At 42.9% G+C, this 15185-nt stretch overlaps 1 protein-coding gene across 10 annotated transcripts in view; it reads left to right on the forward strand.

Moving 5' to 3' along the window:
• LOC138750166 (tensin-3-like) overlaps positions 1-15185 on the forward strand; it is a 480425-nt gene that overhangs the window by 119721 nt on the left and 345519 nt on the right. For 2 of the 10 annotated variants that reach the window (XM_069912344.1, XM_069912341.1), the window contains exons 1-2: positions 9093-9289; positions 10108-10182. The exons of 7 other annotated variants lie outside the window; for them this stretch is intronic. Coding sequence is in view for 1 of the 3 variants with exons in the window: in XM_069912341.1 (XP_069768442.1) it covers positions 10144-10182 (39 nt within the window). In the remaining 2 variants the exon portion in view is untranslated. Of the gene's footprint in view, positions 1-9092; positions 9290-10107; positions 10183-15185 lie in introns of those variants that run through there. One more of the 10 variants, XM_069912347.1, reaches the window with a different exon arrangement.

Raw genomic sequence — 15185 nt, forward strand, 5'->3', positions numbered from 1 at the left:
TGGGATTCCCTACATCGGAGAGGCAGGTTGAAGATTAAGAGATCACTTCATTGAGAACCTTCTCTCCATCCCCAGCTACAGTAACCTCCCAGTTGCCCACCATTTCAATTCCAAGTCACGCTCCCACGGTCGCATGTCTGTCCATGTCCTTGTGCACTATCCCACCCTGACCACCTGCAGATTGGAGGAACAACACCTTATTTTCCGACTGGGCACTCTCCAGCCAGATGATATTAACATTCTGCTTTCTACTTCCCCTCCCTCTTTCCAGTTCTCTCCTCCCATCCCCCTTACCCACCCAGCCATCCGTCCCCTCCCTTCTTTCTCCATCTACCATCTCCTGTCTTTGCCACCCCCACCCCCACCTCCACCCCCCACCCCCAACTCTTTTGTTAAGATGCCATCTGGCATTTTCTCATACTTTGATGAAGGGCTCAACCCTGAAATGTCGATAATGTATTTTTTAACCTTTTCTGTACAAAGGACGCTGTTTGACCTGCTGAGTTTCACCATCATTTTGTGTTTTTCACTTCAAAGACAGTGTCTACAGATTTTTGTGATTTACTTCAGGTTTATTATCATCTGACTGCAAATATACAAACTGATGAGACAGCCTTCAGACCATGGTACATACAAAATACACAGTACATAATAACCATATATATATATAAATAAAATTTCAAATTAATATATGCAAAGTTTTTGGGATGATTTACTCTGTTACATGATGCTGTTCATCAGTTTCACAGCCTGCAGGAAGAAAACTATTTCCCAACCTGGCAGTCCTGATTTTGATGTTCCGTACCACCTTCTTGATGGTAGTGGGTTAAAGGCTCTTCTATAAATTCTTTGAGCCCAATTTAAACAATACTTCTGGTAAATGTTGTCAACATTCTCTGCCAACCTGAAAAAGAGCAATATGTTCCCACACTCTTTGTTTTCTGTCTGTTAACCAAGTCTCAATGCATGCCTGTGCATTACTACCAGTGGCAGGTGCTCAAAACATGTTGACCAGCTCCTTTGTGAGTAGGAAGTACTGCGCAGGTCAGTCAAAATATGCGGAAAGATTCTGGAGCCTTAACCAAGACATGTGAGGGGATTTGGGGGAAAACATCTGAAAATCAAAATGCATCACATCCACTGATTTCCCCCTTCTCAATTGTGGTAGTCACATGCAAAAAAAAATGCCTCCAGCTGATTTGTTATGTTAGATCTTCCTTTCATAAATCCGTATTGACCCTGCCCATTCCTATCTTTCTTTTCAAAATGTTACAGTATTGCATTCATAGGCAGAGATTCTGCTATCTTCTCCATTCCTGAGACTAAACTCTTTGGTAGTTTCTCTCTCATCGTCTCCCTCATGCTCACTGTCACGTGCGCTTGCTCTCACGTAGGGAAATCCCTGTGTTTGGGCTTTATCAGTTTTAAAATGGGTTAGTTTTCCTGATGTTATTTTGTTATCAGCACTTTGTTTCCCATTCCAGAATTTGATATCTGATAGGGTTTATCTGTTTGTTATCTTCTTCAAAGATAGGCACAAAGTAATTGGTTAATTCTATGCCATTTCCTTGTTGCCTTATTAAAATTCTCATAAGACTTATATGGGTCTTAAGAGACTCATATTTGCTCTTGGTATCCTTTTCCTTTTTCTATACACATAGAAAGTCCTTTGGTCCATTTTTATGTCTCAGCAGTCTACTTGGATGCTAGATCTTGCTTCTCTTTTAGTTTCTTAATCATCTGGAACACCTGGAATATTGTGTTCAGTTCTGGTCATTTCATTATAGGAAAGTTGGGGAAGCTATGGAGAGGGTGCAGAGGAGATTTACCAGGATGTTGCCTGGATTGGAAAATAAGACTTACGTGGCAAGGATAGTGGAGCAAGAAGTTTTCTCTTTGGTGTGAAGAAAATGGAGAGGTGACTTAATACAGGTCTACAAGATTCAGTGAGGCATAGAAAGGATAGATAGCCACTGCCTTTGTACCCAGAGCTGGAGGTCATCTGTACAGAATGAAGGGATGAAAGTTTAGGGGAGCCAACAGGTGAAAGTTTTATTTTATACACTCTTAGGCACATGAATGAAAGAAAAATAGGGTTACAAAGTAGGAAGGGTTTAGTTTTATTTGGTATGAATGAACAGGTCGGCACAATATCAAAGGCCGAAGGGCTTGTACTGTGTTCTATCTTTTGCTGAGTTCCAAGATGCTCCCAATCATCATCAGGGTGTACTTGAATCTGATGATATCCCTGCATGAAGATCCTTGCCCAGTGCAGGTTAGCTGCAAAGTTCTAGATAAGAAGAACAGGGTACCGATCTGGTGTTATGGCCTCGTTAAGGCAGCAGTTGTCACCGCATGGTCTCCAGCCCCTAATTGCTTTGGGTGCCATGTGCAGGGGAGAAGCCCATGGGCTGTCCAACCGCCATACGATGCCAAGCTCCTCTAGCTTCCTGAATTCCTCCTTCGCCAGCTGGAGCTTCTCCAGAGGAAGGCGTCTTGCCCTTGCATGGAGCGGCTAGCCTTGGGTCAGGATGTGGTGCTATACTCCATGTTGGGGCATGACCATGGTGAATTGGGTGGTGAGCACTGCAGGGTACTTGGCCAGGACCCTGACATAATTGTTGTCCGATCTTTGTATGGAGTCCAGGTGGAATGCTGGGAGCCTGGCGTCTTTGAGGGGGAAGGTTTGAAAAGTCTTGGCGAGGACTAATTTCCTTCCCTTGAAGTCCACTAGCAGGCTGTTGGTGCGCAGGAAGTCTGCCCTGAGGAGCGGCTGTTCCACCCCAGCCAACGTGAACACACACGAGAAGGGGCTGCCTCCCAACTGCAGTTGGACCTTGCAGGAACTGTAGGTCTGAATAGTGGTGTTGTTGGCAGCCCTCAGCGTGGAGCCTGGCTGTCTGTTTCTGTCCTGAAGGGGGCAGGACGCTGATCTCTGCGCCTGTCTCTACAAGGAAGTGCCCGGACTGGTGGTTCCAAATGTACAGGAGGCTCTCTTGGTGGCCAGCCTTCATAGTCATTAGCGATAGCTGTCCCCGGAGTTTCCTTTGAAATCTGTATGGCGGTCTGTACTGGCAGACTCCGGTGCCCCCATCTCTGGTGGTAGAAAAATCACTGGTCATCTGGGGCACTGCTGTTCTCTCGATGGCTCTGCATGAGTCTGGCTGTGGGATTTAGTGACGAACCGCATGAATGCCCAGCACTCTCTCTTCTGTTTCCACAGAACGTCCGTTTGTGCTTTGACTTTCTGGGGGTCACTGAAATCTGTGCCAGCCAGGAGCAGTTGGATGTCCTCTGGCAGTTGCTCCAGGAATGCCTGCTCAAACATGGTTCAGGGCTTGTGTTTCCCCAGGAGGGCCCCATCTTGTTCATGAGGGCTGATGGGGGCCTGTTGCCTAGCCTGTCCTGGTGGAGCAGGCGTGACCCTCTCTCATGCCATGAGACCCCGAAGGTCTCGATCAGCAAGTCCTTGAAAGTGGTGTATTTGCCTTCCGATGGGGGTTCCTGGATGAAGATGGCCACTCGGCCTGCTGTGTCCTGGTCCAGGGTGCTCATCACTTGGTAGTACCAGGTGGATTCTGCTGGATCTGGAACTGTGCCTCAGCCTGGTCAAACCACACGCATGGTTGATTTGTCCAGAAGGTCGGCAGCTTGAGAGCAACCACCTTAACTACTGCCTGTTCGCTCATCGCTGGGTTTAGATGCTGTCTAAACCATCGGGGTCACCAATTGTATCCTTGCGCTACTTGAAAGAAGACTCACACACGTAGTGTAGTCAGGTTAAGTCTCCATTTTATTAGGGCTCAGGCCCGACTTTTAAACTTGCACTGTTCCCATTGTGGCTCCCCTTGTCTGACGTCACAACATACATAACAAAAGCGGATTTCCCACGCACAGGTACTTTCCTGCATAACAATACCCTTCTTCTCTGTGCGCTGTCTCTTTCTGTTGACTGTGCAGCAAGGCCAGCGCCATTTTAGGATCGCTGGCCTTTCAGCTGCCCTTGCCATTCACCCGCCGGTTCGCTTGTTGGGGCCAGTGTGCTGGCCTTTGGTGGCATTTGCCGCTTGGAGGGCTGGCTCGATCGCTGCTGCAGTGGGCCATCACAGATTTTTAAAAAATTTTATTGCTATGTTTGGTTAAACCTCTATTGCCTTCAACATTTTAAAAATAATTTTCATAGAATTAACCACCGTTGAAGTTAAGTAGTCCAAGTGTGGTGTTTAGAGATGTGTGGTGAACTGCTTCCACCAGCGTTGTCTCCGCTCCATCCTCAACATCCATTGGAGCGCTTTCATCCCTAACGTCGAAGTACTCGAGATGGCAGAGGTCGACAGCATCGAGTCCACGCTGCTGAAGATCCAGCTGCGCTGGATGGGTCACGTCTCCAGAATGGAGGACCATCGCCTTCCCAAGATCGTGTTCTATGGCGAGCTCTCCACTGGCCACCGTGACAGAGGTGCACCAAAGAAAAGGTACAAGGACTGCCTAAAGAAATCTCTTGGTGCCTGCCCCATTGACCACCGCCAGTGGGCTGATCTCGCCTCAAACCGTGCATCTTGGCGCCTCACAGTTCGGCGGGCAGCAACCTCCTTTGAAGAAGACCGCAGAGCCCACCTCACTGACAAAAGGCAAAGGAGGAAAAACCCAACACCCAACCCCAACCAACCAATTTTCCCCTGCAACCGCTGCATCCGTGTCTGCCTGTCCCGCATCGGACTTGTCAGCCACAAACGAGCCTGCAGCTGACATGGACTTTTACCCCCTCCATAAATCTTCGTCCGCGAAGCCAAGCCAAAGGAAAAGGAGGTGAACTGCTGTATACTCAGTAATCTGGCTCCGACCCATTCTGTGACTATACCCATGGCTCAGTGGGTGCCTAATTATGCAGACAAAGTCTGCCACCTTATCAAGTTCACATCCTTTTCAAGAGAGGCTTGGGCAGCCTTTATTCACATAAAAGAAGACATCGCTAAAGCCGCAGCAAATGTAGTGGATGAATCTCCCCTGTTTCAGATTGAGAATGATGCGTCTGAATTTGCCCATGGCCACCTTCTCCTGTACCCTTCAGGGCCCTGAAATCCAACACTCTTCTATTAAGACGGAGGCTCAGGCAATAGTTGAGGTGTTGTGGCACTGAAGCCATTACCTGGCAGGCAGATGTTTTGCCCTGCTCATGGACCAATGGGACGTGGCATCCACGCTTAACAACAAACAGTGGGGTAAGGTAAGGAATGATAAAATTTTGAGGAGGAAGCTCGAACACTCTACCTATAACTATGATATTCTGTCTCAGCCAGGGAAGTTAAATGAGCACCCAGATGCCATGCCCTAAGGGACATGTGCCAATGCCCAGATAGACCGCCTCAAGACCCTCCACAATGTCCTCTGCCACCTCGGTGTCACGAGATTAAATCTCGTAACCTGCCATACTTCATCGAGGATGTCAAAGACATGACCATGAACTGCTGGGTCTGCGCAGAGGGCAAACCGTACTTCTGCCAACCAGATAGGGTGCACCTGGTGAAAGCCACATGGCCTTTCAAACGCCTGAGTATGGATTTCAAGGGTCCCCTTTCTGCCACCACTGCAATGTGTATTTCCTCACAGTCATTGATGAGTATTCACATTTCTCCTTTGTCATTACCTGCCCAAACATTACCACCAGCACAGTCATCCCAGCACTGCATAACTTGATCACCCTATTTGGGTACCCGTCATACATCCACAGCAACTGGGGGTCCTCATTCATGAGCAATGAACTACGTCAATACCTGCTGGCCCGAGGTATCACCACCAGCAAGGCCACCATTATAATCCCCGAGGGAATGGCCAGGTGTAGAGAGAGAATGCAACCATGTTTCAGGCCATCATCTAAGTCCAGGGGGCTGCCTGTCTCTTACTGGCAGGAGGTCCTTCCTGAGGCTCTCCATGCAATTAGGTTAGTTATTTGTCTGCCACTAATACTACCCCTCACGAATGAATTTTCTCCTTCCTCAGGAAGTCCACGTTGGTGACCACACTGGCATCCTGGTTGATGTTCCCAGGGCCAGTCCTGCTATGGAAGCATGTGATGGGCTATAAAACTGTCCCACTGGTCGAAAGGGTCCAGCTCTTCCATACAAACCCCCAATACATGTACGTGGCCTACCTGGATGGGTGTGAGAAAACTGTTTCCATCCGGGACCTCGCACGTGTGGGGGCACCCGAGGAGCATACCACCAAATAGCACCCTCCCCTCCCATGGACACACACTACATACCAGCCTCTCCCCCAGTAGGTCGAATCAATGCTGGAGATTCAGGATGAAACAATGGCCCCAGCTACAGCAGAGCAACTGACTCTCCACCGGTCACAATGGAAGACTTAACCTGTAGGACTTTTATAAGACTTTGTGCCCCACATCACCTCGCTGGACAAAAAAAAAATGGGATGAATGTGGTGAGCGGGTGTACACTCATTTATCTGGCTCCAGCCCATCCTATGACTGTACCCATGGCTCCTCCCTCTTTACCCTGTATAAAGGCTCTAAAACTATAACCCTTCCCCAGAAAGCCTGGGTCACAGCACAGGATGACCTTCAAGTTTATTGTAAATAAAAGCCTATTGTTCTGTAACAATAGTCTTTTGAGTTATTAATAGTGCATCAGGGTGTCTTCAATTGACAATAAAATTTTACTTTAGTTAAATGATTTCATAATCTCAAGTTTCAAGGCTTTTCTAATCTTCATTTATGTCTTGGTGTAACAAGAAAGTGGATACACAAACCAATGTTAGCATCTCTCCTGCATCATCTCTCCAGTTTTGGGGCTCTTTTAGATGACCAGCTCATTATTTGCATACCTCACATTAAGATTACTGAAACTTGGCCCATTCATGCAGTATTACCATCATTTAAAGAATTAGGGTGTTTGGCTATTCCTGAGCAGCATTGTCTGGTTTCCGAATGTCATCCTTCGTTTCCAATGAATATTAGATATGCAAGTTAACCTTGTTTAGAGGGAGGGGTTTCCTTTTTTCCTTCTTTGTTTTCTTTTGTTAAAATATGTTTGATTGAGAGTGGTATGCACAATTTATACTGTGTATGATTCAGGTAGGTATTGGATCAATATGTTTTTTTTAAACTCAATAAAAATATTTTAAAGAGAAAGAAGACTGCTGATACAGACACTCTCTGTCACAGCCAAACATTGTCAATAGGACAGAAGAAATTATTTGGTGATACTCTCCTTGTCTTCTGGAATGAATTCGGCATCCTCACTGGTGTGGGAACTCTTGGACCAGTACTGTCCAGACAAGAGAAGGAGCATTCAAGAAGGCATTGAGATCAAATTCTTTTTTCCAGGTGTATGGAAAAAGCCAGCAGAATTGGTAAAAGGAATGAATTACCTCCCATTCTACCCACCAACCATTCAATCAAGCATCTCTTGCCCAACCTGTGACAAAATATATGGGTCTCACACATTTTTGAATGCACAGAATTGGAGTAGAAGCAAATCATCCTCAACATTGAGGCTCCCAGAGAAGATTGTTATCAAATCCATTTTATTGTTTTGATGCTTCCTTTCCAAAGAAAATCTTTCCAGTCCTTTGTGTCTCCAATGTCAGTTGTTCCCTTCTAGTGCCTTCTGAACATCTTGAAATTTAATCACACCAGCTCGCAATCATCAAGGACCCCCACCACCCAGGCCATGTCCTCATCACTCTGCTCCCCTCGGCAAAAGGTACAGGAATCTGAAGACGAGCACTCAGCGGCACATAGACAGCTTCTTCCCCTCTGCCCTTAGATTCATGAATGAAAAATGAACCTCATGACACTACCTTACTTTGTCTTTTTCTTTATCTTGCACTATTTTTATTTATTTGGTAAGGTGTTCTCTATAAATGTTTACACTGCAATGCTGCCGTGAAACAACGAATGTAGTGACATGTTCATGACAAATTCTGATTCTCTCCAAGAATGTAGTCATCAGAACAAATCTATCTGTGTGCCTTGATACTGGTATTTTGTTTGTTGTTGCTCTTGTGCAATTAAGTCATTTTCTGCCATGTTGAGTGGAAGTAGTTGTCTAATACTTAAACTGAAAATTTTGGAGCTCATTCTGAATTTGCCCTGGAACATGACAACTTGCAAAAGCTACCAAGGCATTAGCAACTTGCAGACAATCTCTGTCAAGCAAAAACAAATGACACTACATGCAATTGAAGTTTTGTGGGAGCTGATTTTGAAGTGCAAAAAGGTTCAGAGGAGGAAGGCTCATGTGCTGCAATGTTGGACTTGTGGAGGGCTTCTTGGTGGGAGTGGGGTTAAGAATTCTGGAATGAATTACTTTTGCAAAACAAGTTTTCTGGATCAGACTATGGATAATGCTTACCCATCCCCCCCCCCCCCCCCCCCACTTCCACTCCATCCATCTCCACCACCTCCATGCATGTGTGCTTGTGTTGCATCAGAGCATGTACTTGGCTAGAGCCTTTAGTCAATTATCACTCCCATGTATGACCATAAGGGAGCAGTGGGGCTGAATTCTGTGTCAATTTGGTTTGCAGAAGTTGACAAAGTAGTGAGTGAAATGCCACTTGGCATAACTTGCTCTTTATCCTCCACTATCGTGTTAAATGCGTGGAAGTTCAGTAAACATAGCTGATCGATCTTCTGATTGGCCCTGTCCACATAGTGTATTAACTGCCGCATTCCACAGGCGGCCTTGGCTGCACATCACCCAGTTGATTAAGTTGCTGCTCTTTTTAAAGGCTAATCACAAAATAGGAGTACGCTGTTCTCCCTGGATATTTCTTTGATTTATGTGTGGGAAAAGATTAGGTTTTGCACGTCACGCCGAAACGAATGGCCACCTCTACTGTTTTCACTGACAGAATTATATATATATATATATATATATATATATATACACACATATATAAAATACATATATTTCTTGGTGAGCTTCTTGTTTGCTCACCTTTCCGTAAGTGGAGCCTCTGGAAATGAATGAGGGAGGAAGTCTGGTTGCTAAGACAGCCAACAGAGGGGGCTGTGGGTAAATAGGCTAAAGTTCCTGTGCAGGAACAGCTTTAAACTGAGCAAGGCTTGGAGCTCCTGGTTGAGCTTCTTGTCCTGTGCCCAGTGGCTTCAAGGATGCTCAGCAGTTTCAGGGTCTGAATCAAAGTGCAATTTGAGCAGATGCTTTTAACAGAATCTTTTAGCTGAATCTTCATGGTCTTGGTTGTTTTCTACTTTGTACTTGTCAAAGGAACAAGCTGATCTTTCTGAGAATCTGGACCTTGGGTAAGTTGTGACACGATTGTATCTGCTCTTCAGAAATTCAGGGAGATCAAGTGTGCTTCTGGCCACTCTTAAATTTGGTTCTTTCATTTGTATGATTTCAGATTTGTGCTTTATTAAAATAGTGAGTCGTCAGATTCTTCCGTTTACTTTGTGAGTTCTTGCACATGCCTTGATCTTGAGTTGACCTTATTTGCTAAATTATAGCAGTCTCGTGTTCAACAAAGTAAATCATGTTGAAGTTGAGCTGTAAACGATTTACTTGTGGGTTTTTTCCCTGAACAAAGCATTATCAATCACTGCGTGTTTATGTCCTTTGAGGAGCAGGTATTTTTCATAGCCCGAAGGCCAGGTTTAGTGAGCTTTTGTTAATGAGAAATAAGCTGCCCCCTGGTATAGAGGCTGACTGCCTGTGCTTCCATGAGTCTGATGTTTATCTGTTTGCCCTCGGTTCAGTATTTAGTGATAACAGAAACGTACTTTGAATTGTTAGGTTTTTAAAACTCCTTTTGGCTTAAGTGACTGATTCCAATCTGATAAGGTGGCATACAGGTGTGAGCAACCTGTTTGTAACACTGCAAATTGTGACAACCTTCTTTAAATGGAAAAAAACAGAATTGCAAAAAAGGAAAATAAAGAATCAGATTTACACAAGTCTATTAAAACATGTGTGTTCTATTAAATGTGATGGTTGAAAAATGAATCCATTTTGGAATGCATTCCTCAGAAACCTTGGGGAGGAGAAAGATAATGAAGTATTGTTTATAGAGCAGAGGTTTGGGACTGATCTCATATTCCCATGTGTACTTATTTTTTTCTAGGTCATATCTTACAGTTAAGTGCTGCATTGCCCTGAAATGCAATATTACTGTATACGCTCGATGAGCAAAGAACAGGTAAATTATTTTGAAAATAATTTTTTTAAAAATAACTTTTAATAAATCAATGGCTAGTCATTCACGTAAGCTTCAATAGCTTGATCTTCCTTGCGGAAAACCTTGAATCTCGGTCCCACATGATCTTTATGGTGCTGCTGTTGGAATGCTACAAGCAGAAGCTACATGTTTCATCTTGCTCCAGACTACAAAGCATTCAGCTGTGTGTATTCCTAAGTTGTTTTCCCACCAACTGTCTCATAGGAAAGGCCCATATCCAGTTTAATTAGTAACAGCCAGGAAAAAAAATCGTATACAAGCTTTTGTCTTTGAACGGACAGAAGACCATGACCATGTGCTTTATATTTCAGTTTCATTAATATACGTTACAAGAGAATGATAGATAGTCTGTTTTCAGATTGTGTTTCTGGCTTCAATTTTTTAAATTGCCCTCTTTGTTATCTTGGTGCTGACTCACTGTGTTAGTATATCAGCCTGTTCCTCAGATCTGTGTGCGTGTGTGTGTGTGTGTGTGTGCGTGTGCGTGTGTGTGTGCATGTGTGTGTGTGCGTATGTGTGTGTGTGTGTGTGTGTGCGTGTGTGTGTGTGTGTGTGTGCCATGTAGCTGCAGCTCAGCAGCTTGCAATATTTATGAGTTGCAATTCTTTTGTAATGAAAAGTAAATCTATAAATGGTATAAAATCCTTTATATAACAGCTCATTAAGTAACCGTGCCACATCACCTCTTTGATTATAAATGGTTGTGTGAGGAGCCTGCATTACAACATATTTACATTTAGTTCCAGGAAAATATGTAGTCTTCAGATATATCATCCTGCAGCTCTGAATGTTTATAACTCTGACAATTCATTTGAGATGAAGACTCCGTTGTTCAACATTGCACTGCCTATTTTTAAACAATTACAAATATGATTGTAATTTTCTGTAAAGGAGTTGGACCATGTATATAACTGGTGTTATTTCCAGCTTGAACCCTTCCTTTCTGTTTTCTTTTCCTCCACAGCCTTTTAGAAAATCTCCATGAGACCCATCTCTACGAGCAAACTGTTCACCACAAACTTTCTTTGAATTTCATGTTGATTTGTGTGGATCCCTGAGTGTTTTTATTTGTGTGTCCAAGGCATTGTTATATGACTTGAAACGTGATTTTAAAGAAAAACAACCTTAACTGAATCTCTGTGAATGCTTCTGAAAGAGCAATTGGAAAAGTGGCCAATTATCTTTAGTTGGTTGGTGAGGCATTTGAAAATCAGAGCGGGAATTCCAACCCCTGAGAGAAGAAAGTAAATTGTAATCATAGTTAAAAGGATACTATGTTTTTTTTTCAGTTTTGCTAAGTAATATACCTGCTGTAATCTTATTACATTTTGACTGTGCAACATAACAGGTTTCATGCAATCTCAAAGTACAGACATGTTGTGCAACCAGTTTAAAAGGAAAATTTGGATCATTTGTGGATACTGTCTATTTCTTGTATGGCCTGAGGCACAGCATTCCATTCTCGTGTCCTGTGTGGTCTAGCATTGCTGTGGGCACTGCTGATGAGTGACAATGTGGGGGTGTTCCATTTATTTTCTCTGCAATCTTTTAGAAAAAAAACATACATTTTATTTTTTTTAAGGACAATGAGCACATTTTGTGACAAGTCACATAACTATTTTAGATTACTGGACACAATAGGCTCCCCCTGAAGTAACTGATTTTATTGGAGTTTTTTAAAAAAAGCTTGGGAACAAGGGATGGGCTTGAACGGAATATCTTGTTCCTGCCAAGAAAGTACCTTTTGTCTGAGAAAACAAAAAAATGACAGCACACAAAAATGTGTTTTGCTCTGAAGCTTTTGTATCTAGATTTAGTAGCAGAAGAAAACAATTTTTACATTTCTTTTTAATGCAATGTTCATTGGAATTCAGATCTTGAATAAGAAATTTCATTCATACTGCCTTAAAGAATAAACTATTTGGAACTAACTTATTCAGTGACTCCACAAAATCTGTAGTATGAAATGAACATATGATGAGTAGAAGTGAAATATAATTCCTGCCGCGTTCACAGTTACGGAATTGCAGAGTGAAAACTCCTGCTGATAGTATGCAGACTGCACTAATGTGGGATGCTTCAGCACAAATTCCTCCATTACCTTCAGAAAGCAATGTAGTTATCTCAGACAAGACCCGTTTTTGGAGATGGTCCCTGGATTAGGAGTAGCATCCTGGGAAAAAGTCCCAAATATGTAAAAGCCTTGCTTGAGTTGTGTGCATCACCTGACTGTTGGACATAATTACAAGTTCGATGAGCGTGTCCCTCTGCTCATCCAATGAATTTGCATTTCCTTTGCAAACACCACGCTAAACCTTATAATGGGCACAAAATGTGCCCTTGATGTTCTGGTCACAGATGCATGCAGCTGGAAGTACAAGCATTGTGCCAGCTGTTAATGATTGGGAAGAAGAGTGACAACAGCTTAATGGAGAAGGGCATAAAAGCAGTTTGGAAACGGGGGAAAAAATCAAAAGTGGAGGGTTTTGAGGATGCAGAAGTTTGACAGATGGATTGAAAGTTGATAAACATGGGAACTTGGAATTAGTGAAGCAAGGACAAAAGAACTTTGGCAGTGAAATATAGCAGCTGGACTCGTGAAACTGTCTCAGTAGATTCACTGTGTTCATGCTCTTCATTGCACTGTGTCTTTGACAGTAGGGCTGGCAAATATAAATGCTGAAATTGCAATATTTTATAAACTGTCCAAATGCACGACCATGAGCTGTCCCACCCAGGTGATTACATGCATAATACACACATGTTCTGGAAACACTCAGCAGGTCGCATTGCTTTTTTGGAAAGCAATAGATGGTCTATGTTTCAGGCCTCAGCCATTCTTCAGGAATGGTAAAACCAGGTAAATACTTGATGAAGGAGAGGAATGAATATAGGCTAGCAGGTGATGGGTTGAATCAAGAGGTGTGGGGGGGGGGTGGGGGAGGGGAAAGAAAAGAAAGGAGCTGCAAGGTGTTAGAAGGAGGGGGCAACAGGCTGAGAAAAATGATCTCTGATAGGAGAAAGAATTGGAAGGAGGTGGGGAGCTGGAGGAAGGAAGATGTGGGTGATAGCCAGGTGAAAGAGAGGGGAAAGAAAGGAGAAAGAGGGATGAAGGAAAGTGAGAAAAGGGGGGAGGGGTGAACAGAAATTGGGCCTCATCCTGGCAGTCCTCGAGGCCATGGACAGGCACATCATTGTGGCAATGGGATGTGATACATGCAAGATTGTCATGTGTACATGTCTCCACTTAATGTGCAGTGTGGTAACACAAAACAATTTTGGTGCTGCATGCAGGGCTTGATAAGGCCAATACCATTGCCTGATTTTGTACCCAACTATAATTCCTCTGTTTGAAGATCTTCTTTTGCATTGGCAGCCATTCCCCATTTTTTGGCCACAAATGGCATAGAAGATGAAGGTGGTAATACCATGATACGTCTCCCACTTCTTCACTGTTATTCTCTTCACAATTCCAGCATCCACTATTAACAATGTTTTTTTGTGTCAGGTGATGCTCTTTCATTTAAAGCAAAACCATTCAATTAGTGGCCTCCATCATTATCACATGATTTATTTTACTTCTTTTCCATCTTTTCTTGAACACTTTGTGCTGTTTTTAAAGTTGCTCATCCATAAAAATGGTCATGGGTCATTCTGTATCTCAAGTCTTCACTATGAATGTATTTTCATTTGTTCTACTTGTATCATTTGCCCTTCCTTTGTCTCACCTTTGATCACTGTATGTTACAAAATTCCAATTCATATATTGCACATTGGCTTTCTGAGGCAAATTTTCTGCATCTCTGAGTTCACCTCAATTGCATATTTATTTAAATATTATGCCCGTTTGTTCTGGATCTTCGCAACAGAGGAAGTGAATTTTTGGTTTGGTTCTGCCTTGATGGAACCCTTTAGTCTCATTAACAAAGAGACCACTGTTTTAATTTTCTAAACCTCACTTTTTATGTCTGTATTCATCGAGAGAATGTCAGGTTTTTTTTTTAATAAAATTGATGCTTTTTGCATACATTCCGAATCAGGTTTGAGCATCTGTCTCAGAAAAAAGTAATCTGAAATGGGTATTTTCTTTCACTTTTTATATGCTTCGTTTTTCCTGTTCCTCCATTTCTTCTTCCTCAATGATATGTCTCTTTAAACCTGCCTCTCTGTCACAGAGGTTTGTTAAATAATCTCCTTTTTGTGCATTAATGTATTTTTAAAATGACAGTACTTTGCTTGCATGTTATTGATACCATTGGCAGCACGGTTGGCATAGCAGTTAGCGCAATGTAGTGACAGTGCTAGCGATCGGGTCCAGGGTTTGAATCCCATGCTGTCTGTAAGGAATTGGTTCATTCTCCCTGTGTCTGCATGGGTTTTCCCCTGGGGCTATGGTTTCCTCCCACCGTTCAAAACCTACTGGGGATTGTAGGTCAATTGGGTGCAATTGGGCTTGTGGGCCAAAAATGCTTGTTACCATCCTGTATGTCTAAATTTAAAAAAAATTAATAATATCAAAGACAACTGTTAGCTTTCCCCTAATTAATTTGTTGTACTATTTAACTCTGATTGTAGCTGAGTATTAAAACTTATATGACTTCAAAGAATGCAAGATGATCAATAACTGACTATACTTATGAATTTCAAGACCCTGAAACAATTAAGCATTTTTAAATTTTTTAATGCTTTTTTAAATATTGTCATAAAGTGCATCAATGGTGGATCTCTCAATTGCATGTTCATGGAGACAAACGAACTGCCATTCAGAATTTCATTAGTTTTAAAAGGAACATTTGCTTGGTAAAGAAAACTAGGTGCAGAACACCTTTGAAAAAGATTAAGCAACACTTTTTCTTTGACCTTTTATAAAGTTTGTTATGCTGGGAAAATGAATCAATCTGATTTTCCAAATTTAACCCCAGAAATGTTCAAAATGCCCATTGGAACAAAACCCAAGATCTGAA

The sequence above is a fragment of the Narcine bancroftii genome, chromosome 1, assembly GCF_036971445.1.
Source record: "Narcine bancroftii isolate sNarBan1 chromosome 1, sNarBan1.hap1, whole genome shotgun sequence".
Lineage (NCBI taxonomy): Eukaryota > Metazoa > Chordata > Chondrichthyes > Torpediniformes > Narcinidae > Narcine > Narcine bancroftii.